Here is a 25,166-nt window from a genome sequence, read left to right as displayed (position 1 = left end):
AGAAAGCCGGATCCCCAGGGGGTTCTGCTTCGGCACCCTCTTCACTGTTTTGGGCTCAAAACCATCCGTCACGAAGTGTGGGCTGAGGTGTGTCTATTGTTGTTGTTCTCAACCCCAGTTAATGCTTGACATTCGTGGATCTTCTACGGGGAAACGTAGCGCTGGTGTGATGGCATAGAGCAGGATAAGTTCCGGGGGCTCCTGTTTTGGATGTTCATTGAGTCATGGGAGCAGAAGTCTTTGTCACTTGAATACAAGCGTAAAATATTTCTTAGGGTAACATGTGTGCCGGACCGGATCTCTTCGCCGTGTTGACAGTCTCGGCCTCGGTCGTCCTCGGCCAAGCACTGTGGGAGTCCGACCAAATCAGCACGACAATATGTCAATGGCAACAGCTTCGAGGTGGGCTTTGTCGGCAATATCATGTTTTTATTGTTTCTAACTCCACCTAGCGGCCGTCCTCCGGGACACAGTATACTTGGACGGCGGGAATCTATGGTGGTCACCTAAGTTCGTCGACGGAAGAACGGAGAGACTCAAAGACGATCGTGAGTATCTTACCGGGGATGTGCTGCTAAACAGAGATATATATTGATTCTTCACAGTTAACCCACTTGGCCACATGTACACCCTCAACTTCAGCACACCGGTTGAGACATCCGACAACATTTCGGCCATCTTGGGAGTGATCGAAACTGGAGGCGGGGGTACCAACCCCCGCGCTCCGACTTACGAGGACGGCGCCCTCCTCGGCAACGATGCCGAGTTCTTTCTCTACGGCGGCCTGATGGGGCGTCCACATACGACCCCGGACCCGCCAGGGAACGAGGTGCTTTACTACGAAAAGTACCTGTACGGACCAGAACGACCGTTGAACCAGCCCTTCAATTCCAAGGCACTTGGAGGGAACATGACCCGCTACATTACCTACGGGGGCGCTGCGAGCGCACCCTCGGAGAACTTAGCGTGGTATTTCTCCGGGATGCGCTCTGCAACCTGGGGCAAGATCTATAAACCGGGGGCCAACGACAATAGCTCGTTCGACGCCACCGAGGTCTCAAACACCCTCATCACGCTAAATATGGAGAGGCAGCGGTTCGAAACCTTCAAAAATGACACGCTGTCGCCGGGCATCGAAGGTCGAGCAAACCCGGAACTCGTCTGGGTGCCCGTCGGCCGCCGCGGGATACTTGTGGCTCTAGGGGGCGTCGTGTATCCTGATTTCGCCTCCGCATTCGCGATATCAGCCAATGAGACAGCCAGCGTAAGTATTTCTATTCTATCTCGTATTTCTGCGCTGACCTGAACAGAGACGGCGAAGCCCCGGGTTTATGTCGACTATCGACATTTATGACGTGGACAGCGAGAAATGGCATAGCCAGAGGACAGTCGGCGGCCCGGGTCAGCTCACCCGCGGTTGCGCCGTCGTAGCTCGTGCGCAGGACGGTTCAAGCTTCAACATCTACTACTACGGCGGCTACGATGGCCTGGATTCGACGAAACCCTTTAGTAGCGACGTTTGGGTCCTGTCGTTGCCGTCGTTTACCTGGGTCAAGTTGGCGACCGGTGGCGCAGATGGACGCGCCGGGCACAAGTGCGTCACGCCATACCCCGACCAGATGCTGGCCATCGGAGGCTACCAAGGCCTGACGGCGGCTGTCCCAAAATGTCTTGACGAGACAATCAGGGTGTTCAACCTCACTACTGGGAAATGGCTCACGCGGTATGACCCTGCAGTGTATGCCAACTACACCATCCCCAGCGCCGTCGTTGACAAGATCGGCGGGTCCGGCACCGGGGGCGCCACGGCCACGACCCCGAGCCCCTCGTGGGATGCGACAGAGCTTGCGGGCATCTTCAATGAACAGTATCCGATGAGCAAGATCACGACATTCTACCCGTATGCCTCGGTCGGCCCAGCCAATAACACTAATCCGGATGCCCCGCCCCCCGACGACGGAGGCGATAGCGGAGGAGGCCTCCCCTCATACCTCCCCCCGGTGCTCGGTGTTGTCCTGGGTCTAGTCTTCTTGACTATGGTAGCGGTCCTGATCCTCCTCTGGCGCCGCCGCAGACTACTGCGCCGCAGCGGTACCGCTAGCGAAGCCGGCACCGAGGACACCAACGGCAATCGCATCGCGTCGTGGCTGCGCGGCCAGCCTACCGAGGTCAAGACACCGACCCTCACCAATTCATCCGAGTATTTGCCTGTGAGCTCGACAGAAGTCGACAGCAGCGTCACCGGCGCCGCACCCCCGATGTCTATCGCCGAGATGATGGACACCGGGCAAATAGCCGAGCTACTCAGGTAAACCCCTTCCCCCAACCCTTCCCCCAACCGACCCCCTACTAACCCCCCTCCCAAAGACAACTTCCCACCCAGCCGAACTGCACTCCGCCGCTCTCTCCCCCACCGCCGCCGCCGCCACCACCGCCTCCCTCAACAATAACACCCACTACCCCTCCACCCACCAAACCGACCACGCCTCCGTATCCGCAACCGCATCCGCACCCTCCCCCTCCCCCCCCCCCCACCCCACCTAACCGCCCATCCCCCCCGCCGCCGGCGAAGTCGATTCCCCCATCTTCTACCGCCCGGACTCGGACGCCCTCGGCCGCGGCGCCACCAGCGCCCACCACCTCCCCGACTGGCACTACCACCGCGGGGGCCTCCCCCATCGCGGGGCATAATCACCTCGAGCCTCGGTCTGCAAGCAAAAAAGGTCCTCTCGGGCATCTCGAACCTGTCCGAGCGCGACCGCGCCCATCTGAGGCAGATCAGTGATACCACCGTGTCGTCGGTTACGACGGCGCCCGGGGCGGGGGGCGGCGGCGCGCCGGGGAATGGGAACGGTGGGAACGGGAACGGCGCCGGTAGTGAGCGCGAGCGCGAGCGCGAGCGGATGCTTAGCGGTGTGAGTGCGCTTAGTGCCGGGACGGGCGCGGGGGTGTATGGGATTGGGGCGGGCGGGGGCGGGGGCGGGGTGGATAGTAGGGGGGTGAGTGCCATGGTGGCTGAGAGCCCGGCGGTGGTGTCGCCGCCGACGGCGACGGCGGGGCCGGGCGAGGGGGTCGATTATTTGAGTGCGAGGCCGTTGGCTGGGCAGGGGCAGGGGCAGCAGCAGCAGGGGCCGGGGAGTCCGTTGAGGAGGAGTGTTTTCTCGGAGGATATTAGTGGGGGCGAGGAGAGTAAGCCGCCGAGAGGGGGTGGCTGAATAGGTAAGTTGGGATTTGGGGGTTTGATGTTGTAGATGGGGGGAATATGGGGTGATTGTACTGGAGGACGTTGTTACGGGTATGGTCACTCCTTTGGTGGGTTTCAATGATGATGCGTGTAGGTGTCGGCTTTTTGGGCTGGGTAGCTATGGTTGTAATCCGGCGCTGTTGGGGTCCACTCGTCAATATTGACGGTATACGAATGATACGCAGCTTAATGTTCATGCATGTTTTTATATCAGGGGTCGACCATCCATGCTATTGTGCCTCGAAATCACCCTTCCACCGCAACTTCCTTCCACAACAGCCCCCTTCCATAGCAGTCCCTCCCTTCCTAAACATCCTCTTTCTTCGCCGTCACCTCAATCTCAATCTTCATCGCCTCCTCCATCAACCCAGCCTGAACCATAGTCGCCGCGGGCCGGACGTCCCCAAACCATTTCTTCAGAACCGGCCTAAACTTTGTTAGCCATCCTGTGCCACCACCACTAGCACCATCCCCAAAGAACGGCAGCTGCCACCACAACCCCCGGGCCACAACTTACCACGTCTTCTCAAAATCCCGCCTATCCGGCAGGGTATACTGCACCCTCACCACATCCCCCATCCCAGCCCCCGCCTCAGTCAGCGCCGCAGCAATATTCTGCATGCATTGCTCGGCCTGCTCGGCCACGTCGTCTGAGATGGCGCCCGTCTTGTAGTCGTATCTGTTTTTGGGGGGTTATATCATGAGTAACCTGAAAAGCGCTACAGGCACGGTCGGACTGTTCTGGCAAGGCCGTGGCATAAAAGAAGGAAAGGGCTTACCCCGTGCAACCCGACACGAAGACCATGTCCCCCGAGACGACGGCGCGGGAGTAGCCGATCTGGGCTTCGAAGGCCGAGCCGGAGGAGATGAGCCTGCGGGTGGTCATGGTAGGGGTGGTGGTGGGGAGTGCTGGGGGATAAAAGCAGTGGGATGAAAAGAGATCTGGGGTGGGTGTGAGAGGGAAGAAGGAAGGGATGGTCATGGTTGAGTCACGGAGCAGGCGCCGATGGGAGCCGGGGTGAGTAACCTCGGCCAACCCTAACCCTTCTGAACCTTATCCCCTTTTCACTTGATCAAGGGGCTATAAGGGAGGGTTTAGTTCAAACAGCTTTCCTCTATAATTATACCAGTCGCTAGCAAGAGAAGAGATTGTGTGTCGCAGTATGCCTCGTGATCCCATGCCACCCAAAGATCGTCTCACCAACCCTCCCTCACCCCAAGCCGCTGCTCAACCTTCCTGCGGTCCATCTCCAGATCCCCCAACCCAAGATCCCCTTCCACAAAGAAATCGTATTTCCCCAGCACTGTAATCGCCTCCTTCAGCCACGAATGGCATGTGGTGCCGGGGCCGGCAAAGACCCGATCGACCAGGGCTTCCCCAATCTCAACATCGTACGCAATGCGGGCGTGGGGGAAGATGTACGTCTTGTCCCGGACGCAGCACTCGTCGGTCCAGAACCCACCCTCGCGGAACTCGTAGACGGTGCCCTCTATGCTGGGGTCGTTGGGGTCTTCGGTGGCGTAAAAGCCAATCTCGAATCTATACGAGGGGAGGTTAGCTGATGTGTAGAGAGGCGTGTATGAGAAGCTGTCTTGAGCGTAGAAGTGGGATGTCTTGCCGTTTTTCGAATTCCGTTTCTTGCGGGTTCGCATCTGTGAAGGCTATACAAAGCCATCGTCCATGACCTTCCACGCCCGGCTTGGGAGCGTGTGGGAGGTAGTAAGTATAGTGGTCAAGGTCGGACATGGTTCGAGTTCACGGGGCTAGAGAGTAAAAAGGGTGTGGTCTTTCGTAGGGGACGTGGGTTCGGATGAGGGGTGGGACTGAGGTCTTTATATCTGAACATGAAGTATGGTACCTTGGGATCCCAATTGACCCCGTCCATTGCCGTTCTTTATGAAATAATAGTTTGAAGCCACCGGGGTCGTTGCGTTGTTGGTTGATAAAGGGGCAAAGTAATTCTGAGGTGGGAGTTGGGTAGCCGAGCGTGACCGGGCTTGCTCAGCTTGGGCTATAGTTGGGTCCGAGTGACCTTTGTTACCAGACATTCCAACACTCGGTGTTTGCGTGGTTAAGACACGATATGGGGCGTTTTTGGCATCATAGCTTCTGCGCCTCTTTTCGCCTCGAGTTGGCTCGAAGCCCGTTCGTTGTGTGGAAACGCCAAGTGTAACTGGAAAGGCAAGGGATGAGAGGCAGCCCTCAACCCCAGCCAGTAAAGTATTGTTCCTGCTAGATTGGTGGCAGCGGCGTTGGTAGCAAAATACAAATTACAGAATGTCCGGCCATTGGCAATGGGAGCACCGTAGGGTATGAAGCTATCGCTGACGCCCCTCGGCCACATGGCCTCAAACACGGCCGGCCAGACAACACATTCAGCTCCCGCATGGAACTACCTCAGGTTGGTTATACAGCACCTAAAACAATACCAACTGCGCCTGTCCACCACACCACTCCTGAAACGACTTTTGCCCCAAACTCCAGACACTGGGGATAACCAATGCTGCGCTATCGAAACTGCGACGTCTATCCCCCGCCATGCCTCACGCAAGCATAGAATGCGACCGAATCCCCTTAGGGCCCAGTTCACTGTCACCAATGTCAGCATACAATGCATCCCAAGACCAACCACGAAACACATCAGAAAAAAAAAACAAAAAAAACTCACTTATAATCAACGCGACTCAAACTCATCAGCCGCTGCGCCTCCAACCCCTGCGCGTCCAAGTTATGTATGCAAAACGCCAGGCGCGCCGCGACCTGAGCGCCCAGGAACATGGCCTCCTCAAAGCCGTGCTTGGTCCACTCGGTAAGATAGGCCGGCAGCGGCGCCAGGCGAATGTTAGTCGGCGTCTGGCTGTGGAAGTGGTGGCTCGTGCTGTTGGCGGCGTCGCCCGCGCTGGAGACCGCCACGTTGGCACCGGGCACGCCCAGGTTCGCCGTGGTCGCCGCCTGCAGAAGGGGGTTGACGTTGCTGGTGGTGGGGAGCGGGTGCGGGGCTCCGGCGAAGGAGGAGGTGGGTGTCTGCGAGCCGGTTCCCGAGGGCGTCCCGATGTTGGAAGGAAGCTCCGAAGTGAACATGGTGGCAGAGCTAGGGGAGACGAGGTGGCGCGCCTGTAGTGTTTGCAGGATGTTGTCGCGGAGGCCGCGGATGCGGGCGCCGTTGCCGACGAAGACGATGTTCTCCCAGCAGCCGGGGCGCATGTACATCTCCTCGATGCTCTGAATGGCGTTGTAGATGGCCATCACGATGCGGTCGATTTCGGCACGGTCGGCGAATTGGAAGCGTTCCAGGCCGATCTCAATATCGCGGCGCACGCGCCGGGTCACCCGCTCCGTCGCTGTTGTGGCGGTTTCTGTTGGTTGGGCGTCGGAGGGCTGGGGTTGTTCCTCAGTGGCCGTTTCTGCCTTGGGTGCCTCCCCAGTTTCGCCTTCACCTTCTGTCGCCCCCTCGGCTGCGGCGGCCTCTTTGACACCGTCATCTTTGGCCGGCTGGGCAACCGGGACATCCTCCGTGATCACCTCTTCGTAGTGGAACAAGGTTCGGAATCTTTTCGAGTTGGGTAGTCTGGCTGCTTTGGTAGCATCGGCGGCGGCGTTCTCCTTATCCTTCGGTTTCCGCCCAGGCTTCCCCTTCTCGGCCTTCTCCTTTTCCTTCTTGGCTAGAAATTCCCTGGTTTGCCCGCTCACCACAATGTTCGCGACATCTAGCACACCATCATCTTCGGTGTCTTTTGCCTCGCCATTCACTCCAAGCTCGTCATCCGCGACCGGTACACCACTCCTCGGCTCTGCAATTTTTAGTCCCTCGCTGGCTGGTGCCGCCGCTGCAGCTAGAGGCGCATTGTCTGTCTCTGTCGGCAGCTCCATCAATCCCGGCTGTTCGGGCGCATACGGCAGCACCTCGCAGATGGCGCTCTTCTTTAGCTGCTCGGCCATCTCGTGGTCGAACCCCTTCGCTTCCAGCAGCTTGACCAGCCGCTTCGTAAAAGCTTCCCCGCCACTGGCCCCTTCGGCGGACCCAACATCCCTCTGCGAAACCACGCGGCCGTCGTAGATACACGTGACGTCAACCTTCTCGAAGCCGACGTCGACGACTGTCATGTTGGGCCACTTCAGGCCGTACTGGGTGGCGATGCCGCTGTGGATGAGGCAGAGGGCGGGGGTCTTGGTCTTCTCGAAGACGTAGCGGGTGATGGTCTCGCAGTCGGGGCGGGTCCACTGCGGGGAGGCCATGAGCATGACCGGTGTGTTGTGGTAGGTGGTGGTGAGCTGGGCGTGGACGTGCTCGAGGAAGGCGAGGAAGGCCTCCATGTTTGCGATGCGGCCGGCTGTAGAGGACGCCATTGTCAGAAACACACTCCCACAACCCCAATCGCAATCGCACCAAGCATAGGTAGTGTCAAAAAAAAAAAAAAGGAAGAGAGCAAATAAACGCACCCTGAATCGGATAGACCGCACCCTCCGCCGAGTCCATATCCTCCACATACTCCCACTCCTCCTCCCCAGCCCCAGCCCCAGCACCCACATCAGCACCCGCCCCAGCAGCACCCGCACCCGCAGCACCCCCCGCCTTCTTCCTCTTGAACGTATGATGGGCCCTCCAATCGCCCGACTCCTCGTCGCGGAACATGCGCGTGGGGAAGCGGTGCACGGGCGGGGTCAACTCGTTGCAGCCGAGCTGGGCGAGGGTGGTCTGGCTGCCGGGGCAGACGACGAGGACCTGCTCTTCGCGCCACTTGCCCGTCTGGCTCGACATGGCGGCGGCGGCGGTGATAGTCCCGACCGGTTGTGGTGTGGTGTGGTGTAGTGATGGATGATTGACTGGGCGAGGTGAGGTGGATGCGCAACGCGGCGCAATGGAAAAAGAGATTGTTCTGGGGGTTGGGGAATCGTAAAAGAGTGGCCTGGTGGTGGTTTGCGCGGCAGCACGGGGTTAATTGATGTTTTGTTGTCGCGGCGGGTCGCGGTGGGTTGTGTGAGTTGTGCAGATACCGATACCTTAATCCGTACAGCGGACGGACGACCAACCCAGGTCGGTAGTGCAGTCCGGGCAGCTGGGCCGCAGTTGCAAACAGGAGTTAACACTGTGGTTGTAGCGGCGCGTGCACGCGTCATTGGGGGCAATGGGATGAGAAATATTTTGGTACCTAGTTAGTTAGTTAACTAGTTAACTAGTTAACATTTCAATTTCATAACTATTACATAAGTCAATCTGGTCAATTTGGTTAACTAACTAGTTAATCTGGTCAATTTGGTCAGTCTGGTCAATCTGGTCAATCTACTTGCCTAGCTACCTACAGAATGGGTGGAATCACCGTAATAACGGGTACATGCGTACCCAGCCAAACCCGCTTTCTGTAAATGTAGACAATTGTCTAGCCAATGTCCTTGCCAACCTCATGCATCCTGTACCCCGTAGCCTGTCCATCTCATGGCGATGGTGCGAAAAGGGTCATTAGAAGCACGTCGCAGAAATCGGATAACCTTGGGAGTCTGTGGTTTACAATTGCCGCACCCAGGCCCCAATTCGTTGACGGCGGCAGCATCCATCTCTCCAAGTACACCGTCTCCGCCCTAGACAGCTCTCTTGCTTCCGTCGACCTCCACCTGCGCTCGGCTTCCTCTCTCGCTTTGCGTAAGACCGCCTCCTCGTCTTCCACCTGGTACAGGGTGCACCGGGTGCATTCGGTGCATTTTTTCTTGGTTGGATCGGCCCAGAAGTGGTTGCAAAAGTGCTGGTAACTGCCATGAGGGCCTTTGCCGCTGATGTCTTGGCGGCAGATGTAGCACATCTCGTACCCGCAGGGGCAAGTCATCTTATTGCAGCCCGAGCTCCTGACAAACGACGTGTTGCAGCGCGGGCACACTCGCTTGATGGCCAGGCTCATGGCCTGCTCGATCTGGGTGCGCAGCGCGTCAAGCGTGTCCACATGACACACATGCACGTCTGCCCAACCCTTCTCGCAAGACAGACAAGACTTGCGCTCGCAACCAGGTCTTCGGCAGTTAAATTGTAGTCCACGATTGCGCTCACGACGGCGGATGACGGCCTCGCGCATCTCGGATACGAAGCGCCTAAAACAGTAAACGATCATATTGTCGAAGAGAGTCGTCGTGATAAGGACGACGAGGAAGAAAATAACCGGCATGTTAGCAAGGACCAGGAGCGGCACCAAAGGGATGCAGCAGAGGCCCAAAATGGCGAGGAAAGGCATGCAGAAGAAGCCCAAAATGGCGAGGAGATACCCGTTGACCTCGTTGATCCGGGGGCAGAAGTCTGACCGGGTCACGGGCTGGTAGGTTTCGTCCACCTCGGCGTAGCCACAAAAGGGACAACGGGCAAACGGGAGGTTGCTCGCCGCAAGGCTGTATTCCGCGACGCGGTCCTGTAGCTGGCGTAGAAGTTCGGGACCGTTATCTGCCTGGAGCACCGCCCGTTCGAATTGCTCGTTGCAAATGTGGCCTGTGCATCCCTCGGAGTCGACGGCGATGCACCGAAGGCCTCCAGTCTCTTGGTTGATGCTGCGTTGCCAGCCCTGGCCGAAAACGGCTTCTGAGGCGCTGTGTTGCACGCACCGGAAGCACAGCATGTGGCCGCGGTCATTGCACGAAGTGAACTCTTCGAAAACACCCTCGTCAAAGCAGCACGCACATTCGAACATGCTGCCGGTCTGCTCTGCCTCCAAGTTGTTCAGACGCGAGGCCATCTTGTAATCCTCCGCCTCGCGGGCAGCTCGTGCTTGTTTTCTGAGGGGTGCAATGAGTACTGCAAAAAGCTCTTGGTCGAGCTCGGCGTTGCCGGTTGATCTGAGTGTGGGTATTGTTGAGCCCTGGCCTGTCGGCTTCCAGATCACCAGGGGATGGTTCTTAGCGTCGGTGGTTGACACGGGTTTCCGGCGTCGAAAGAGCGAGGAAATGGTGAAGCGCCACGATTTGGACGAGAGGTCAACCAGTGTCTGGCGCGCGTCGAGGTAGGAATAGTTGTTCTCGGCTAGAACAGCGTTGATGGCCGAACGAGAGAGTCCCTTGAACTCGTGCCAGGCGAGGCTCTTCGCGGCTTGCTTGTATTGGGGGCTCCTAAAAGTCTCTTTCTTGGGAACCAACTCTTCTTCTGCTTGACCGGGTTCGGTCGCGACTCTCCAACGGCCCTTGACCCACGAAATGTCGTTCTTCAATAATTCGTCTGCAACAAGAGATAATCTGGATTCGCCGTCGAAGCTGGCGAGCATGTCCCGAAAAACCTCGATTTGGATGTTGGGGAAGATTGCAGCAAGCGCGTCGAGGCAAGAATTGAGTTCCCTTAGGTCGGGCCGTTCTGGTTCGAGTATCAGGTGACCTTCGTCCACGGTGTACCCAGAAGTGGCGACAGCCGTCTCCTCCAAGCTCAACGTCATCGAGAGTGAGGAGGTGCTCTCGGACGGCGCCATGCTCGACCTCCCGCCGGTCTCCACTGAGGAAGCACCGAGCAGGTCTGCGAACCCCATGACGTACGGTCTACCGGTGCGTCCTGTTTTGATAGTACCATACTGTGTGTTCGATTTATTCCGGTAATGCGCTATCGATACGTCCCGCGGTGATGTTTGAGCATGTTGACGTCGGTCGGTTGCTAGGTAAGCCCCAGATGTTTGTTGGAGGTTAAGATTCCGTCGGGGTTTAATTCATGACTAAGTTTATGGGTCTGTGCGGCTTGCCGGTCTCCATGTGAATGGCGCTTGGCGCCAAGCCCAGACCACCCACAGCGTACTGGCAGGTACCGAGGAAGGAAGGTTATCAGGCCTTGCAAGCCAACAATCACCACAGCTCTCTCAACACTACAAAACACGTTGATTTTGATCAATTCAGCAGCATTTAAATCGCTAAATCTAACTACATTCAGATCGCTGAGTTTAACGCGTTTGAACAGCTCCATTTCAGTAGGTTTGAATCGCGTAATTGACCAAGTTGCTTCCCTTGGTTGAGGCCGACAGCGAGCTTGGTGCCATGGAAGTTGTCATTCACTTTTGAAACCGGGGAACTCCAAGGTACAGGGAACTCCAGGGTACTTTCGTACCTAAGGTACCTTGGTCGACGAAACCTTCGACCAGAGGAACGAAAAGAAAGCCATTCGGAAGCCACTACTTTCTACTTTGATTCATTTTATCTAATTTATCTTGCTCGGTTTCCGTTACCTCCTTTTCTTTTCTTGGTTTCTTTTACTTCTGTCTCTTTTCTTGATTTTTTTGGTCCCTTTTGGAATTCGACTTTAGCCAGAGGGATGCTGACTGTAACTCGGGACCAAACTGCCTAGGTACCTAACATGAGTTCACCGTTGCCACATTTCCTTGGACGCCGGGCTGCACTGCTGCAAGGCAATAGTTACCGCCACCGTCACTCTCAAAATGTGTCAGCTCGTATCTCATAAAAGGCTCCATCATATCTCAGATTCGAGGATGCATGTCTGGGTTCTTTGTTTCCGCTGGAGACAAGCCCGACGTTAGCCTCAGCAGCGACAGGAGTTACAACTTACATCATTGCATGCATGAGCCTTCATGCGGATGCTTCGTATGTTCGCCTTCAACCTTCAACTTTCAACATTCAACATTCGGGAATGCACCAGCCTCGCCCCCAGCTGACTCGTTTCTTCTTCTGGCCGACCGTCCGAATTTGGCAAGCTTCCACGTCCCCGACCGAGTATCGGCAACCGGTGGCGGGGATGGCGAGCTTGAGCTTCCCAGTCGGTGTAAAAGATGCGACGCGTGCCTGACCCGGCGAATGGAGAAAGCAAGCCAGTAAGACATCAACTGCGTCCAATGCCCGTTGGTGTTGCGCAAATCGACACCTCTCGGCATGCGGGGCATGAACTATCTTTCTGTCGGGTGCGCTGCCCGCCTTTTGGGGAAATTGTGTTCCTTCTCCGCCATTCGACTCGGGCACCTCTCTCTCTCTCCGTGACCTAACTAGATGGTTTCAGTTGTTCTTTTGAGTGCTACCCGAGGGCTTTCTCAGCAGCTGATGGAACCAGATCACCGAGTTCTCCCGTCGGGCGTACTCACAGCCGGGAGTAAAAGAGCCGCCTTGACAGCTGTGCAGTCGGTCTCTCGTCAGCTCGCCTGCACTGCTTACACAGTCCACCGACCTGGAAACCTTCTGGAAGCAACGACCCCCCCGTTAACTCAGATCCGCGATCAGACGGCGGGTGATCACAGCTCACACCCACATCGGCGCCTCTTCACGTGCTGCCCAGGCACAGCAGGAGTCAAGTCGACATGTTCATTCCTAATTTGTATGCACACCGAGTCGATGAGTCGATCGCAGAAAAGGCGGCCAGCGGCGCGTTGCATCCGTCACACCTCCTTTCCGTCACACGGGGGCGGGCCCGTTGCTGCTCACCGCCCACCGCCAGTCCGCTCTTTCGGGACCCAGCGGTCCGCACTTCGTCGCTGGGAATCCACCCGGACCCAGCAATTCCATGTGGCCCTGTCGTGGCTTGCAGATGTGCTCGAGCGGCGGGCCCTGTAACTGGCCGCTAATGCACCTGCTCCCCTGTTTCTCCGGGAGGCCTGGCCCTGAACGGGACCAGCGGTCGTGTGTGTCGTGGTCTGCCCCCCCTGGCCTGTCTTGAGCTCACCGACTTCTTGCCCCTCTGTAGATTTTTCGGTGTCGGTGCGGTGCCTCTTTTGCCTCGTTTCTTGGGTTCCCGATGCACCGCCAACGTGCCAGCGTGCCAAACTGCCCAACTAACGCAAGGGGCAGCGGGGCTCCAGGGCACGATTTTCAGGTTCTGCATGCCTGTCTCCCCGGCAAAAGCTGATGGTCGGCGCTGTCACAGCCGAGTGATTGGTCGAAGTCTTTGTCAGACGCAAAAACGCAAGCTCTGCTTGGCGGTGTATAAGTCGGTCTTCTCGCCCATCGATCGTCCCATGTACCTACATATCCCACCCATACTTTATTTCAGTCTTCACGTCGGTTCCTGCCGTCTGTCCTGCAGCTCCTCGATCCGATGGGCGCAGCTGATCGTCTTTGGCTATTGGTGGTTCTCGTCGTGCCAGTATGGACTCCCTTCCCGTCGAGCTGGTCCAACTCGTCTATCAATACTGCGATGGCCCGTCTGTAAGAGCCCTCCGTCTAGCGTCGGGCAGGTATGCCGACGTAGGCTACGAATACCTTATCGAGCCGCACTTCAACGCCGTCGAGTGGCGAGACGACATCTCGCGCCTGCGCTCCATCGCCGGCCACGACCGTCTCCGCGGCAGCATCCGGTCCCTCACCTTCAACTTCACCAAAGTCGACGAGTACACCGCCCGCCACACCTCCTTCTTCCAGCACTACTTTGAGGAGTCCGAAGAGCGCAATGCGCTTCTCCAAGATGCCTGGGTCCGGTACTACGAGCTGGAAGAGACCGCCCGCAAGCTCCCGCCCTTCCACTCCCGCTCCACCACCGTCGAGGAGGCCTTCAAGCGGCTGCCGAACCTCAAAGACCTCGAGATCACCCTCACGAAATGCCCCTATGACATCCCCCTCCTCCAGGAAGTCTTCCAGGCCGGCATCGGCCGCAAGCCCGACCGCAACCAGGTCTGCAAAAACATGAACGCCATCGTCTCGGCGATCCGCCACATGCGCCTGTCCTCGCTCTCCATCGACCAGCTCCCGCTCGAGATCTTCCGCCTGGCCAACGACCGCCGCCACTGGTTCGACTGCGCGCGCTCCTTCTCCAGCCTGTCCCGCCTGAGCCTGGTCCTCGACACGCCCGCCAATCTGCTGCCCTCGGCACGGCACCGCGCCATCAACGGCCTCGGCGGCGTGCTGCACTACAGCGTCAACCTGACCCACCTCAGCCTCGCCTTCCACAACTACCACTCACCAATGCAAAAATTCCACCTCTCCTTCGCCGCACTCTTCCCCGGCGGCGGCTGCGGCGGCGCCCCCGAGTTCACCTACGCCAAGCTGACCGACCTCAAGCTCGAGGGCATCAGCTGCAGCGAGGCCGACCTCAAGAGCTTCATCCTCCGGCACGGCGCGACGCTGGAGCGGCTCCGGCTCGGCGGGCGCGGCCTGGCCAAGCCCGACGAGTGTAGCATGGGCGGCGTGCACCTGCACGAGGGCTCCTTCCGCGGCCTCTTCTCCGGCCTGCGCGGCAAGATGCCCCGCCTCGGCCGCTTCCACATGGAGGGCGACGCCGCTGCGGGTGACTACATGGCTAGCTCGCGTGAGGTGTATTTGTTCAGCCCCGTGACGGATGATGAGTGGGAGCCTATCGTGTTGGGGGGGGAAGGAGGAGCAGCGCGCGGAACGCCGGGAGGGGCTGGCGGCGTGCGTTAAGACGGTGAATTGCTTGGGGCTGGAGAAGTTTTTGGTGGATGGGGGGGAGTATCCGAGGTTGGGGAGGGAGGTGGTGGCAAGTTAGTGGTGCTGCTTTCCTTCCCCCCGTTGGCGGCGGTCATCGTGATTTTCCAAAAGGCATATACGACATAATCAATCTTGCAACAACATCAACAACAACATACACGACACGGATGTAAATATCACGACTCACGACTCTTACGACGCTTTTCAGTTCAGCAACACATTAGATTTGGGGTTACGGCTTTTTTTTTTTTTTTAAACGGTGTCGGGCGCAATATTAGATAGAATGCAAGCAATTGTCGGTAGACATAAATAGCATCCATCCTCTTAGTAGAATTCTATTTCTCTCTTCAACCTTCCAAACTTCCCTGTGCCATGAACAGCTGCCAATCTCGGATCACTCACAGATGGAGAGACAGTCTCGCAATGGAGGTCACCCCCGGCGGTCTCAGACTGCCATCATCTCCGGCGTGGTACGGGCGGCGCACCACGTTACCCCTCTTGTCTCCGAGGTTACCTCACACTGAACTGAGAGCAAAGATAACGCCGAAAGCTCGGCCGACTCGAGTCCCCCAACCGGATGACAAGTCCAAGTCTCAACAAGTTTCAACACTTACACAAGACAAAACTAGCGCCGCCGGGCCTCTCGCATGCATACATATAATGACAATATAGAAATGCACGGTGCTTAGAGAGAGAGAAGTGTGTGGGCCCCCCAGCTCGAACAGCATACATATACTGATCTGTACTATTACATTGCGCGCCCGGCGCAACCAAACAAAAAAAGGACGATACAAATCGGCAACGGCAACGGCACGGCGTAGTGCAACGGCCCAACGGTCGGCGGACGGCACGACGCGGGACCATGCCACACAATACTACACTGCACCGCACCACCACACCACACAAGCACAGCCGTGCGTTAGCCTCGTCCGGGGGGGGCCAAAGTCTCACACTTCACTACACTCGACATACGTAATGATAGGAGGGGCGGAGGCTCGGAGGCTCGGCGAGTGTGGAACGTAGGGCAGTAACTAACTAACTGGTTGTTTGTTTGTCTGGCTTGCAACGCGATATGCCGGTAGTTGCGGGGGCTGGTGTCACGTATGGTGTTGCCTGTCTATCTACCTGCCTACCTATCTCTAGGTTGCTGTTCATGGCTTGAATCGTCGGTGAGACAAGGGGGGGCGGAGATGTGATAAAATCCCCAAGAGCTGAACTTGATGAGACTCGGATGCCGCACTTCGCCGTCAGGGGGGTGGGTGATGTGTAGAGTGTAGAGTGCGGCTGTCGGGTCTGTTCCATTGCAGCGCGGCAACAGCTCTGATGGTTACCTGGCTGCTTAGGTAGGTAGGTATTCGTAGGTTGGTTTCAAAAACATGTCCGCAGACTTTCTGGCCTCTCGAGCCGGCCGCAGCTCACAGACGCAGGTCAGCACCCAACAAGCCAACCACGATTGAGAACCGATTGGGGGCTTGCGTGGTGAGACGACGGCTCGACGGATTCCTTGCGGGGAGGAGGAAAAGAAAGAAAACCTGCCTCGGAGAAGGCAGTCACCGAGAAAGAGAGGGGCGAAAAAGCAAGGCGGTGTTCCAAGCAAGCTGACGAGCGTCTCATCGAGCCATCGTTGTCTGCGTTTGTTGGTTGGACAAGCGCAACAACAGGCGGCTGGACTTGCCTTGTCAGCTTGTGTCTTCAATCACGTCTTTGATCTTGATTTCTTTTTCGTCACATGTGCAAGAGCACCGTCGAGTCTCGGAGATTTGTTGGTTACGAAATAGCTACTTGTTGGCCTTCCCATGTTGGGTTCTTGCATGAGAAATGAGAAGGACCGATCAGCTGGTCGCTGGATGGTAGATCTCTCCAACATGGAGGGGCGAGTCAAAGCGGGTGTTGCTGTGGCTTGGAAGTAAGAATGGAAGTTATCCCTTTGGTGCACTTTTTGGTGTTGCTGTTGTGAGTATGATTGGCACATGCATGTTGCACCTGCATCAAGTGCCTGTCCCATGCACCCAACATGCGCCTGTCCGAGACACTCGGGCAATGCTGGTCACTGGGTATCTCTTTTTTACCTCCGTGGAAATTGGTGATAAGCTCTGTATGTTGTAGTAAAATTAATAAAAAAACCGGCGTGACCGGGTGGTACAATAAGAATTGGTATCGGTCGGCTGATCGATGCTGAAGGATGAGCAGGTCGGCGATGAGAAATGGGAGAGCACATGACGCCATGGATCGCTGGAAGGGCCTGGCTCGCCAGCTCACCTGTGCTCGGGCCTGGCTCTCGGTGGGTTCGGCTAGCAGCCGGGGTGGACCTGACTCGAAAACGGTATTGCATGAACCAGGCCAGGGCCAGGACCAGGTGTGGGGATTTCGGTACCTGTTCTGCGCTTGAACTACCGGGCTCGCAGGCCGTGATCGAGTGAGGCTCTTAGGTTGTTGCTTGAGCCATCTCCTTAGACAGGGCGGGAGAAAATCTAGGTACCCAGGGATGTATCTATCTTACCTATGTACCTCATTAGGTACATCCATATCACAAACAGGCATACCCGGATTGTTCTCGGTTGGCCCGGGTCAGCAGCAGCGACAGTGCTTATTGCTTTGATGATATTCTCTGGAAGCCCTGCAGCAAAACTCTTCCCTTAGCCGGTGGAGAAACGAAAGAATGCGCTGGGATCGATCGTATCCAGGGATCTGGACTGCTTTATCGCAGCTGAGCGAGGCTGAGTAAAGCAGAGGTTGTCGATCAAAGAAACTGTTGGAGCCACGCTAGGCCGGGAGCTCGGATCGTTGGTTTTTATTTTATTTTATTTTATTTAACTAACTAGTTATTTATTTATTTTGTTCTTATTCATGTGGTAAGTTACTTGCATTCATCCCAACCTCGGCTTTGTTGGCCAGAACTTCGACTCCCGATTGCATCATCCATCCATCCACTTCCTGCTTCTGCCTGCCCTTCATCCTGCGGCCGTCTCGACGCCCCTTTGTTCTCTCCCTACCTAGCTCCCATGTAAATACCCTCCGGGCGGCGCAAACTCGGAAAACCCAGCGCTGCTGTGGCTTCTGATCGACAGCTGGATCGTGCGGACCGGCCCCGACGGCGCTGGGATCGTCTCCTTACCCATGTCAATGGCCTTGACTATGGGCCCATCTTCGCCGCCCTTCGCATATTAACTATCAATTTTTGCACAATCAATTGATGTCAGGCACAGAAGGGAGCTGCACACCATCAAATCAAGAATACCACACTACCCAACCACTCAACCCGGGGGCGGAAAGAGTTGCGGGTCCCCACTGTCCTGCGCTGTAACCGTGAAGGCCCATCGTCATTGCCGTGCAGGAGCGCAGCAGCACCTGAACACCCAACGACCTTGCGAGTGGGCGAAAGTGGGCGAACCGCGAAACAAAACGCTCGGTCCAGGCACAGAGACCCCCCTGTCAGGTCGGCTCTGGGCTTGCTTTTTAGCTGGCGCTGTTGGGCTGTTTGCGCGGGATCGCCGGCGGTGCCCACGTCACTAGTCAACCTTTCCAGTGGCCTGGTTCGGCTTGGTTCGGGGGAGTGCCCCAGGCCCTTGATTGAAAACAGCGAGGGCGCCCTGTTTGCCGCCTTCCCCCCCACCCTCCTCCCTTCCTTCGACTGCAACGGCCCAATTTGTTCGTGACGGAACATCACACACACACAGCGTGGGCTTGGTGAGAACAGCTGCTCGCGGCGCCGGGCGGTCGACTCACCATGCATCGCGTCTCGGCTCTGCTCCCCTCGTGGGACCGGTCGAGATTCAGTTCCCCCGTACCCCCCGTACCCCCCGTTCCTACGAATACCACCAACAAGACCAACACCGCCAACAGCCCCGCACCAGCGCCACCCAAGGCACCCGGTGCCCTGACTAAGGTCTTTGGGTGGGCCGAGAAGATCGTGCCCGCCACTCGAATCAGCATCTCGACGGCACCCACCGCGCCCACCCGCTACGGCCGAGAAACTTATTGGCCGACGAGCCTCGACAAGGAATGCGACAAGGCCGCAAGGATCATCAAGTCATTTTGCTGTAGGTCTCGGTGTTTGGGAGGGTGGTGTGTCTTGGAATTGGGCTAACGGAGACGCAGTTGACGGCTTCCTTTCGCAGGAATTCGACGGGACGGATGAGACCGATCAGGACAACCAGGCCAACCAAACCGAGCAGACCGAGCAAATCAAGGAGAATACAGCAGAGCCGAAACCAACACCAAAATACGTCACAAAAAAGATCCCTCCGCGAATAATACAAAATGCCGTCGGCCTCGCAGTCTTCTCCTGCATGCGGTCCGGCCTCTGGATGTCGGGTTCCGGAGGCGCGGGCCTGATCACGGCACGCAAAGCCGACGGGACATGGTCACCACCCTCTGCGATCATACTACACACGGCGGAACTGGCTTTCGAAATGGGCGTCGATATCTACGACTGCGTATTGGTAATCAACAGCGTACAGACCCTCGAGCTCTTCACCCGCCCGAGGTTAGTTCTAGGAGCCGATGTCAGCCTGGACGTGGGGCCGCTCCTTGTGGCCGGAGCACAGGACCCCGAGATCAAGTGGAAGGAGATCAGCGAGACCGTCTTGACCTATGTGAAGGCTAGAGGAAAGCATCAGGCAGTGCGGTTGGACGGGTCCATGGTGACGGAGCGCGTCAACGAGAATGAGAAGTTCTACTGCGCCGGTGTCACCATTCTCGACATTCTCGCGGGTAACATTCCTAAGAACGTACCTCAGATGCGACCCCTGTTTGAGGTCATCAAGGCCGCCGAGGGCCGCTCCGACTACGATAAGGTGTTGATGGACTGGCTCGCGCAGCAGCCCGCGCCCGGTGATGCCGATATCGAGAGCCCAAGGGAGTCCATTGCGTCCATCACCTCGCCGACCAAGCTAGCATTTGGCGTACCAGACGCCAACGATCCGGATCCGTTCGGTGTCATCGGCCTAGAGATGGCGGGCATTGAAATTCGAGAGGCCGGCTCCAAGCTCCGGCCTGTAAGCACGCAGTTCGAGTACCAGCCGAGCCCCAGCAGCCCGTTGTATGGGAGGTTCAGCCGCCAGAGCATGGATACGTTCGTCTCGAGAAGCAACCGAGGCAGCTGCATGTCAGCGCGGACACAGGCGACCACGTTGACGGATGCGTGCACTCAAACGGATGTGGCGAGCACCACTTTCAGCCGGCCTAACAGCGACGATGGAAAAGACGTTGTTGAGAGGCTGCCCACGGTTGTGGAACCCGAGGAAGTGGACTACACCCAAGTCGACACGAGCGTTATTGAGAAACTGAAGCGGAGGACGATTGAGCCAGTCGCGCCCGTACCAGCTGCACCCGAACCAGTCCAGGCTATCGAAACGAAGGAGATCAAGGTTACAGACACCATTACCACTACAAAGGTCAAGACTACGGACGAGAAAACCGCCGAGGTAATCAGCCAGACCGTTACTCCGCCCACTCCAATCGAGGGCCCGAGCCCCAAGGCCGCCGAAGAACAGGACGAGGACGCCGATGACGAAGACGACGACGATGAGGAAGACGAGCCCGTCGTCTGTGAGGTCGCAACTGCCTCGGCACAACCAGCCCGGACTTCTATCCAGCGATCCCAAGTCACCCACGTAATTCAAGCCAAGGGTGCGATTGTGACCATCCCGAAGCGAGTACCACCTCCCCTCCCCGCGCGGAGTCCCGCTCGCGCATCCAGAGGAAGCAGGAGCGAGTACGGCGACGTCTCATCTTTGAGGAGCCCCATTCGGAACTCCTTTTTGTCCATCGAGTCACGAGCCGAGAGTAACAGAACCTCCCTCGACGAGACAATCACCACGCAAGAACCCACCCACCCCGAAACTGACCAAGGCTCGCCCACGCACACGCAACGCCCCGCCAGCCCCCGACACACCAAGAACACATCCTCGGTCTGCACCGCTGTGGCGGTCAACACCGCCTCCCCATCTCGGCTGAGCTCAGGTTCAAGTTCCAGCCCTAACCAAGACCTCAACGCCTCGCCGTCTTCCGCAGTCCCCCCGACCCCACAGACCCTTGAACCCACCTCCTCCGTCGAAGGCGATTCGGAGAAAGAGCCCACGACGCCGCAGACAGCCGAGACAGATTTCGATACCGCCTCCGAGCATCACATCGACGCCAAGTCCCTAGGTGAGACCAAGGCTCACGGTAGCGAGGGGGTGAGGATTGTTTCGGCCACGACGACACCTGTGGGGAGTGCTAGCGAGCGCGAGCGGGAGGCTGCCACAATACCAGTTGCATGAAGTCATTCATCTCATCAAGAAAAAAAAGTGCAGGGTGGACAAACACAAATATTACGGGTATGAGTTTCTTTTTGGATACGGAACGAGAAGAAGCATGAAGTATTTCTCCCATCTTTTGGACTGCCATGATGATCAAGGATCAAAAGCCAGCATGGCTTCACGAAACGCAGACGGTTTACGGTGGGGATTACACCACCCAGGTTTTATTTCGTTTGGGAAAGGTTGGGGTTCAATCGGCCGGCGTTTCTTTGCAGGGGCTCGCTGTCGCCCCTCGAAACTGTTCCAGTAACAGCAAAACTACTGTCTGTCTCGCGCAGCCTAATGGTTTTTTGTTTTGGGCGGATGACGATCGGAGACGGGAAGGATCATGGGGCTATATTAGCTAGAGGAAGCACAGATTATGATACCCATCCAAATGGAATGACGACAGTTACAATCACTAAAAGAGAGGCTTGTCTAGAACGTGGTGATCCAGCAAACCACCTCCGTTTAGTGCTTCGGTAAAGGACAGCCAAAGTTATTAATAATAAAGTAAATAGATGAACTCAGTATTCAAATTGTGACCAGTCTAACAAGCAATGCTAACCTCCCCTAATTATACATCTCAAAACCGATCAATCCCTGATACCCAATCCTCAGCCCTACCACGGGTTCATGCAATAGTAGAGCACCATCGCCTGCACCAACGACTCCCAGTCCCCCCTTTCTTTCCCTTCCCCACCGCCCCCTCCATCCCCCCTCGCACCACCCCACGCCCCTTCACCACCCTCACTCCGACCACCACCACCACTACCAAAACCAGCCCCCTAAACCAACTCAGCAGCAGCGCCCCCAATCGCCAACTTCCCCGTCTCCTTGACGCGCGTCTGGAAGACGACCTTCTTCCCGCCATCCTCCTTCCACATCTCGGTGACCAGCGTCTGGCCGGGGTTGACGGTGCCCGCGAAGCGCACCTTGATGTTCTTGAAGGCGCCAAACTTCTCGTAGACGGCCTTGCCGGCGAAGCCGAAGAAGCACAGGCCGTGGAGGATGGGCTGCTTGAAGCCGCCCATCTTGGCGAAGGAGGGGTCGACGTGGAGGGGGCTGTTTTTTGCGTGTTAGTGTCATTTTATTTGGGGAGGGGGGGAAGGGGATGATGGGGGCGCTTACTTGTAGTCGCCGCTCAGGCGGTACACGGCGGCCTGCTCTTCGGTGGTCTTCTCCTCAACGACGGCGTCGGGGGCGCGGGCGGGGGGCTTGTTGGCAGCCGTGCTGGCGCCGCGGTCGGCGGGCTTCTTTTGCCCGCCGAAACCGCCGCAGCCGCGGAGGAAGACGGTCATCTCGTTGTAGAAGACGTCCTCACCCGTCTCGGCGTTGACCGTGGTCACGCCCGACTTGACGATGGCGGCGTTGCCCTTGTCGACGACCTCGAGCAGCTTGGCCTTCGAGATCAGGCGGCCCGAGGTGGGGACCGGGTACTTCCTGACTTCGAGATACTGCTCGCCGTGGAGGAGCATCATGGGGGAGAAGTTGGGGACGAGGTCATCGAGGTTGTAGGGGGTTTCGGCGTCAAAGGGCGGGATCACGCCGAAAGTGGGGATGACTTGGAAGTCATCGTGACCCTCGCTGGATGCTTATTAGTTGTGCGCAAGGAAGTAAGAGGTCAGTGGGCATACAAGATGTAGCGCAGATCGGTCCGTTTGGCACCGATGCCGATATTGTACAGCATCGCGTCGCGCTCAGTGAACTTGAACTCGGTTCCCTTGCCCTCGGCCTTCAGCGCCTGCTGGATGGCATCGAGATACTGGTTCCCACCGGCGCTCTACGGAGACGGACGCGTTAACATATCATGTATTCTACATAGGATATTTCATAATGCTATTGTACATAGATGAAGCGGAAGAACTAGCGGATAGAAAGCAGATCATACCTTTCCTTCGCCGCTCCGGTTCTCCATGTTGGCCATGATCTTCTGCAGACTGTCTTGCGTCTTCTCGGGGTGGTCAGCCCGGCTATCGAAGGTGACGATAGGCTCCCAGTTCTTGACGACCGCCTCAGGGGTCAGCGGCACGTCGACGGGGAAGCCGTGGCCGCCGGTACGCTGCCACCTCGTCTGGCCAACCCAGCCGCTGCCGACCTCGTACAGACCGCCCGTCGGGTTGGGCAGCTTGTCGCTGCTGAGAGCGAGCACCAGAGGAGCGATGTACTCGGGCTTGAAGGCCTGTACGAGTTCCTCGGGAAGGATGGTCTTGGTCATGGCCGTGCCTGCATTAGGGGCGATGGTGTTGACGAAGATGTTGTACTTAGCACCCTCGAGTGCGAGGGCACGCGAGAAGCCGAGAATGGCACATTTCTGTCCGAGTTAGCGGCTGCTCTGCCCTCTTCCTAATTATCTTTTCCGACTTACCGCCGCAGCGTAGTTGGCCTGTCCAAAGTTGCCGTAGATACCGCTGGTCGAGGTAGTGTTGACAACACGGCCGTACTTCTGCTTCAGGAAGTAAGGCCAAGCAGCTTTAGTGACCTTGTAGGTGCCGCGGGCGTGCACATTCATGACGGGGTCCCACAGGTTGTCATCCATGTTCGTGAAAGCCTTGTCCCTGAGGATACCAGCGTTGTTGATAACAATATCAATCCGGCCGAAAGCATCGATGGCGGTCTTGACGACCGCGTCACCGTCTTCGGCCGAGAACTTGGCACCCACGGCCTTGCCGCCCAGCTTCTTGATCTCGTTGACGACGTCGTCGGGGTTCACGAGGTCGTTGACGACGACAGCAGCGCCAGCCTTGGCAAAAGCCAAGCAGTAGGCACGGCCGATGCCCGCACCGCCGCCGGTGACGAGAGCGACCCGGCCAGTGAAATCAATCTTCTCGCCCTGCTCGTTGCGGCCGAGCTTTTGAGAGTCCTCGAGAAGGGTTACGAAGTCGTTGGGACCGCTGGGATACTGCGGGTTGGAGAAGTCGGTCACGCGATCCCACTTCTTGATGAGAGCGCTGGGAGTGTAGCTGTCGTCGCACTTGCACAGCAGACCAGAGGACCGCTCCCATCGGAGCTTGGCGATGTGGCCGCCGCCAACTTCGAAGATGGAGCCGGACTCGGACGTGTTGTTCTTGTGCACCAGCACGGCCACGAGCGGCACGACCCACTCAGGCTTCATGAGGGCCAAGACATCCGGCGGCATGATGGTCTCGGTCATACGGCTAGCGGCCACAGGGGCGATGACGTTGGCGACAATGTTGTACTTGGCGCCCTCCTTGGCGAGAGTCTCGGTGAAGCCAACCATGGCGAGCTTGGCAGCCGAGTAGTTGGCCTGGCCGAAGTTGCCGAACAGGCCGGCGGCCGAGGCCGTGTTGATGACGCGACCGTACTTTTGCTTGCGGAAGTAGGGCCAGGCGGCGCGGGAGCACTTGTAGCTGCCCTTGACGTGGACCTTGAAGATCAGGTCCCAGTCCTGGTCCTTCATGTTCTTGAAGCTGATGTCGCGCAGAATACCGGCATTGTTGATGAGGATGTCGATGCGGCCGTAGGCCTTGATAGCCGTCTCGATAATCTTGTCACCATTCTCTACACTGTCGTAGTTGGCGACGGCCTTGCCGCCGGCAGCCTTGATCTCGTTGACGACGACATCAGCGGCCTAGACCTGTCAGCTACACGAACGAGAGAGGCGCGTGCCTGGGCGCGTGAACATAATGGGACTGACTGACCTTAGAGTCGTTACCTTCGCCCTTGAATGACCCGCCGAGATCGTTTACTACGACGCTAGCACCGCGCGATGCAAAAAAGGTGGCATAGGCCTTGCCGAGACCGCCGCCCGCGCCGGTGACGACAACGACCTGGCCGTCGAATCGCAATTGGTCCGACATGTCGAGTATGTGATGTGTGTTTGGAAATGGGGACGGAACGGCTAGAACAAAAAAAGAGGAAAACAACAAAATTGAGAGTTTCGCAGTAAAGCAAACTACTCGAGAGATTGATTCGGGAAGAAGCACGGCGGGATTGGGAGTTGCGAGCCGGAAACGTTGCAGTTTCTATAAGCAGCGCCCTTGACGTATTGTCCGTCGGCAAGCGGTGTCAGTGCTGAGCTGCCGGCGTGTTAAGCCGAGGCAATACGGCTGTCGCTTGCTGGCACATTCCATCCCCACTGTTAGCCACCGTTGCCGAGAGTGGGGATGTGGCCTCGCGGCAGGGCCTTTTTCACATGCAACTCGCCCCGGCCGTCATCCCGGTCAACTTCTAGCCAATCAGCCAAGCTCAACTTCGCGGGTGACCTTTTCCAAACGACTTCGCCGGTTGAACGTTTTGGGGCGCGAAGAGACATGATACCGGAGGCATGGGTCATTGTGCTATCAGTATG

General features: G+C 57.4%; 8 protein-coding genes across 8 annotated transcripts; 4 read left to right on the top strand and 4 right to left on the bottom strand.

Moving 5' to 3' along the window:
• Positions 1-281: 281 nt before the first annotated feature.
• Positions 282-2,312, top strand: CHGG_03839 (uncharacterized protein; the record flags this gene model as incomplete). Its single annotated transcript, XM_001223052.1, has 4 exons — positions 282-402; positions 453-548; positions 606-1,264; positions 1,368-2,312. 4 exons carry the CDS (start codon positions 282-284, stop codon positions 2,310-2,312), a joined length of 1,821 nt encoding a protein of 606 aa, XP_001223053.1.
• Positions 2,313-3,550: 1,238 nt separating this feature from the next.
• Positions 3,551-4,991, bottom strand: CHGG_03838 (uncharacterized protein; the record flags this gene model as incomplete). The annotated part of the gene is made up of 5 exons (XM_001223051.1): positions 3,551-3,671; positions 3,762-3,923; positions 4,024-4,116; positions 4,446-4,803; positions 4,931-4,991. The coding sequence occupies 5 exons, from the start codon at positions 4,989-4,991 to the stop codon at positions 3,551-3,553; spliced, it is 795 nt and encodes a 264-aa protein (XP_001223052.1).
• A 797-nt stretch (positions 4,992-5,788) lies between these two features.
• Positions 5,789-8,004, bottom strand: CHGG_03837 (uncharacterized protein; the record flags this gene model as incomplete). The annotated part of the gene is made up of 3 exons (XM_001223050.1): positions 5,789-5,834; positions 5,914-7,576; positions 7,686-8,004. The coding sequence occupies 3 exons, from the start codon at positions 8,002-8,004 to the stop codon at positions 5,789-5,791; spliced, it is 2,028 nt and encodes a 675-aa protein (XP_001223051.1).
• Positions 8,005-8,437: 433 nt separating this feature from the next.
• CHGG_03836 (uncharacterized protein) lies at positions 8,438-10,732 on the bottom strand (the record flags this gene model as incomplete). Its single annotated transcript, XM_001223049.1, has 3 exons — positions 8,438-8,443; positions 8,547-8,603; positions 8,753-10,732. The coding sequence occupies 3 exons, from the start codon at positions 10,730-10,732 to the stop codon at positions 8,438-8,440; spliced, it is 2,043 nt and encodes a 680-aa protein (XP_001223050.1).
• A 2,545-nt stretch (positions 10,733-13,277) lies between these two features.
• CHGG_03835 (uncharacterized protein) lies at positions 13,278-15,097 on the top strand (the record flags this gene model as incomplete). Its single annotated transcript, XM_001223048.1, has 2 exons — positions 13,278-14,537; positions 14,978-15,097. 2 exons carry the CDS (start codon positions 13,278-13,280, stop codon positions 15,095-15,097), a joined length of 1,380 nt encoding a protein of 459 aa, XP_001223049.1.
• A 1,700-nt stretch (positions 15,098-16,797) lies between these two features.
• Positions 16,798-16,993, top strand: CHGG_03834 (uncharacterized protein; the record flags this gene model as incomplete). The annotated part of the gene is made up of 2 exons (XM_001223047.1): positions 16,798-16,929; positions 16,979-16,993. The coding sequence occupies 2 exons, from the start codon at positions 16,798-16,800 to the stop codon at positions 16,991-16,993; spliced, it is 147 nt and encodes a 48-aa protein (XP_001223048.1).
• A 1,307-nt stretch (positions 16,994-18,300) lies between these two features.
• CHGG_03833 (uncharacterized protein) lies at positions 18,301-20,836 on the top strand (the record flags this gene model as incomplete). Its single annotated transcript, XM_001223046.1, has 2 exons — positions 18,301-18,613; positions 18,672-20,836. 2 exons carry the CDS (start codon positions 18,301-18,303, stop codon positions 20,834-20,836), a joined length of 2,478 nt encoding a protein of 825 aa, XP_001223047.1.
• An 806-nt stretch (positions 20,837-21,642) lies between these two features.
• Positions 21,643-24,675, bottom strand: CHGG_03832 (peroxisomal hydratase-dehydrogenase-epimerase; the record flags this gene model as incomplete). The annotated part of the gene is made up of 6 exons (XM_001223045.1): positions 21,643-21,919; positions 21,986-22,441; positions 22,492-22,637; positions 22,746-23,168; positions 23,223-24,446; positions 24,517-24,675. The coding sequence occupies 6 exons, from the start codon at positions 24,673-24,675 to the stop codon at positions 21,643-21,645; spliced, it is 2,685 nt and encodes an 894-aa protein (XP_001223046.1).
• Positions 24,676-25,166: the final 491 nt, after the last annotated feature.

This window comes from Chaetomium globosum, genomic scaffold (assembly GCF_000143365.1).
Source record: "Chaetomium globosum CBS 148.51 scaffold_4 genomic scaffold, whole genome shotgun sequence".
Classification (NCBI taxonomy): Eukaryota; Fungi; Ascomycota; class Sordariomycetes; order Sordariales; family Chaetomiaceae; genus Chaetomium; species Chaetomium globosum.
Note: the sequence above shows the minus strand (reverse complement) of the source record. Positions and strands in the feature narration are given on the sequence as shown.